This window comes from Lupinus angustifolius, chromosome LG06 (genome assembly GCF_001865875.1).
Source record: "Lupinus angustifolius cultivar Tanjil chromosome LG06, LupAngTanjil_v1.0, whole genome shotgun sequence".
Classification (NCBI taxonomy): Eukaryota; Viridiplantae; Streptophyta; class Magnoliopsida; order Fabales; family Fabaceae; genus Lupinus; species Lupinus angustifolius.
In genome coordinates, this window is record NC_032014.1 from 1712360 (window position 1) to 1716035 (window position 3676).

At 34.5% G+C, this 3676-nt stretch overlaps 1 protein-coding gene across 1 annotated transcript; it reads left to right on the top strand.

The window, feature by feature from the left end:
- Positions 334 to 3391, top strand: LOC109348767 (ankyrin repeat domain-containing protein, chloroplastic-like). Its single transcript, XM_019589315.1, has 7 exons — positions 334 to 1136; positions 1261 to 1337; positions 1652 to 1750; positions 1835 to 1933; positions 2217 to 2315; positions 2407 to 2505; positions 3139 to 3391. The coding sequence occupies exons 1-7, from the start codon at positions 392 to 394 to the stop codon at positions 3292 to 3294; spliced, it is 1374 nt and encodes a 457-aa protein (XP_019444860.1). The 5' UTR covers positions 334 to 391; the 3' UTR covers positions 3295 to 3391.

Consider the following 3676-nt stretch of genomic DNA (forward strand, 5'->3'; position numbering starts at 1 on the left):
AAGAACAATTAATGGTTGATCTTAGTCAAAAGAAAATGAGAAGAAAGATAGATGTTGTGGGAAAAAAAGAAAGATATTGTGGACCTAAATAGGAATGAATATTGTATTTGCTTTCAGAAATACTCTAAACTACATCAATTTGAGATATATAAAGATTTTTTTAAAAGGAAAATGTATGTTAAGAAAAGCTAGAGTTAATTTTTAAGATAATGATATTTTAGAAAATAAAAATGTTTGTGGGGGTGTGAAAAATCTCTGGAAAAAAATAAATGTCTTCTTTTAATCAGCAGAAAAGCCCAAAGGCATTGAATGTTAGAATGTAAAAGCCCACTAAGGATCTTTTGGTTTGTTTGTTCTAATCAGAAACCTGACCTTGTTGGAAGAGTAAGATATGATGTTGTTTCATTCAACCACACCTCTGTTCAATCCTCAACCTCACAAACTCTTCTTTCCAATCCCCTTCTTCATTTCCACTCTCACTCCCAGAAAGATTCAACCTTTACAAACTCTCAAATTCACCACTCATTGGAACCTCTTCTACTCTCTCTCCTCATCCTTCGACAACCAAGATGACTTCGAAGAACACGTTATTGGCGACTGTGTCGTTTTTGAAGAAGGCATTTTTGAAGACCCCATTTTCAGAAATGACACAAATTCTCACAATCTCACCAAACCCAAACCAAAACCAGTTCCCAAAAACAAAAACAAAAAGGTGGCACCACCAGAAATTGTGGGTGAGAATTTGGTTCCAGAGAAGTGGAGAGAAATTCAAGCTGAGATTAACATAACAAAGAAAGAAAGGAGGAAGATTGCACAGGAAATACAGTTTAATAGCAAGGTTGATAAGAAGAGAAGAGGTTTGATTCCATTGAGGGATATGAATTTGAATGAGTATAAGGCTTATAAGGAAGCTACATTGGCACAGATGAAACCACTTTTTCTAGATAACCCTTCCAGATTTCCGGTTAAAGAAGAGAACTTTGTTGAAAAAGAAGAGGATTATGATGAATTCGGTGGCATTGAGCGTGTTAAGCCAAAGAATCCTAGATGGGCTGTTTATGGAAGGGGTTTGGAGGATGTTTCTGAATCTTTCAATAGTGAATTTTATGACCCTGATGCTAATAAGAACACTGAAGGTGTCATCTTCTTTTGCCATGCATTTTCATATTTTCTTGGGTTAAATTAGTCTTGTGGTCCTTTTAGTTTTTAGTTTTTAGGTTGGGGGATATTATCCTGATTCTTTCACGCTTGCTTGGATAGGTCGTAGAAAGTTGCTTACTAAGGAGGAGAAGGTTTTGTTGAATAAGAAAATACCAGACATTGCTACTGCTACTTCAGTAAGTTAACTTCTGATGAACAATGACAGATATTTCGTCATCCTTATAACCTTATTAATATTAGTAAAGAAAAATTCTCGAGTTCTCCTTCATGGTGTTTTTTGTTCCACCTTTGATGTTGTAGTTGAGTAATTTCAGTAGTTGTTGATGCCTGTCTTACTGGATTACATTATTGGTATATGAATTCGCGTTGCTTTGTCAAGCCATCATAGTGGTGTACGGAAAAGGGTTCTGATTCATGTATCTGTAGCCTTTTGGTGAATAATCTCAACGCAGTTGCTTTTTTATATGACTAATACTCATACTATTTGCAGGATAAATGGCTTCCTCTACATACCTTAGCTGCATGTGGAGAATTTTATCTCGTAGATGCTTTGATGAAGCATGATGTCGATATTAATGCAGTGGATAAGGTCTATAAATTCGAACTTTTCTGACTAGAGACTAAAATGCATGGACTCTTCTATTTAAACTGTGGTGATTTACTTTGTTTCCAGGATGGTTTGACTGCTCTTCACAAAGCAATAATTGGTAAAAAGCAAGCCATAACCAACTATCTACTGAGAAATTCAGCTAATCCATTTTTAAAGGATAAAGTGAGTAAAAATTACTCAATTTTTAGGTTGTACTATTGTATTTTCATATTCGAGCCTTTACCTGCTGGTTTTCTTTGTAAGGTTATTTTGGCACTCTTCGATAGGTATCATGAATGATCACGATAACAATGATAATTTCTCAATGGGGCAGGATTGATCATCGAGCAATAAAACCGGACTGTATCTTAATAATACATCATATTGTTTGTTATAATATTCTTATTTACCTGTATTTATCTCATACTATGTGCAACTATTTTTGTTGTTTATGCATTTGAAACAGGATGGGGCGACCTTGATGCATTATGCAGTGCAAACAGCTTCTAGCCAGACAATTAAAATACTTTTATTGTATAATGTGGATATAAATCTTCAAGACGATGTATGATTTAGTGTTCTCCGCTTTAGCTTCTCTACCCTCTGTTCCTTTTTTGTGAGTTGTTTGATAACGTAATTGGTTTGCTCTCTCTTAGGATGGCTGGACACCGTTACATGTCGCTGTTCAAGCTCAGAGAACAGATTTAGTGAGGCTTCTGCTAATTAAAGGTGCTAATAAGACATTAAAAAACAAGGTAATTGTCTATTGATTTCGAACTCCGGTCTTTCAATGTGAAAGAACCGTAGCGCTGTGTATAATTTTGCCGGAACATAGATGCTTAAAGTTGGTCATTGGTATTTAGATAATCTTAGAATTGACACGCTCAAACTAGCTCACCTGATAAGTGATGTTACGAAAGGCTATCACGCCATCCAAAGCTCGATTCTAAATTTTGAAACTTAGATACTTACAAGAGTTGCCCTTAACCAAAGAAACTCTTTTCCAAGTCATAAAAAAATGTTAGTCGTTGAGCAACAACTTTCGAAAGTAATTCAGGAAAACTCTGCCATCGTCATGCTTGCTTGCCAAACCATACTTAGCCAGTCCAAATTCCAAAGCCTGGATCGGAGAGGCCGATTGTGTTAGATAATCACAAGCTCATGTAAAATTTGTTCATTCTTCTATGACATTGATTTATGGGTTGTATTCAAAATCGGTTCGAAATGTACCCAACCTCACATGTTAGGATAAAACATGATTGATTTTGGTGATGCTATAATGAAGGAATTGTTAATATTTGTTTATTCTCTATAGCTGTTAGTTATTGCATGCTTGGTTCTTCATGATTTCTGATTTTAAATTGCAAATTTTGTGTTGTTTATCTCAGGATGGTTTAACACCACTTGATCTATGTCTTTACTATGGTCAAGGTCTTAGAACATACGAGCTAATCAAGTTGTTGAAGCAGCCACAAAGGAGAGCTACATTTTTACCACAAATGAGGACAAATGTTGAAAGTGTTGAACAAACAAATCAAGAATAAGCCATTGCCAACTTTTGCATAATAGTTAGCAACACTTCAGCATAGGCAAGTTTTAGTACATCTATGGTTTTGTAATATGTTCATCTTTATATTTTAATCATAGCAAAATATATTCATAAAAATAGAGAAAAATGGCATCGCTCCTTAATTAAAAAATGTTATCTAGTAATCCACCCTCTATAGAAATATTTTTTGCAAACATAATTTTTCTTGAAGTTTTTTTATTTTACCATGAAAATTCAAAATATTTGTCTTGCATCAGATTCAGTCTCAAAGTCTGAGGAATTTTGAAGATGTCATGTAGCAAGTATAAACTACAATGAGTTTAAAATCTATACAATGACAGTGTAAAACATCATATCATTCACCGTTGATTTGTCAT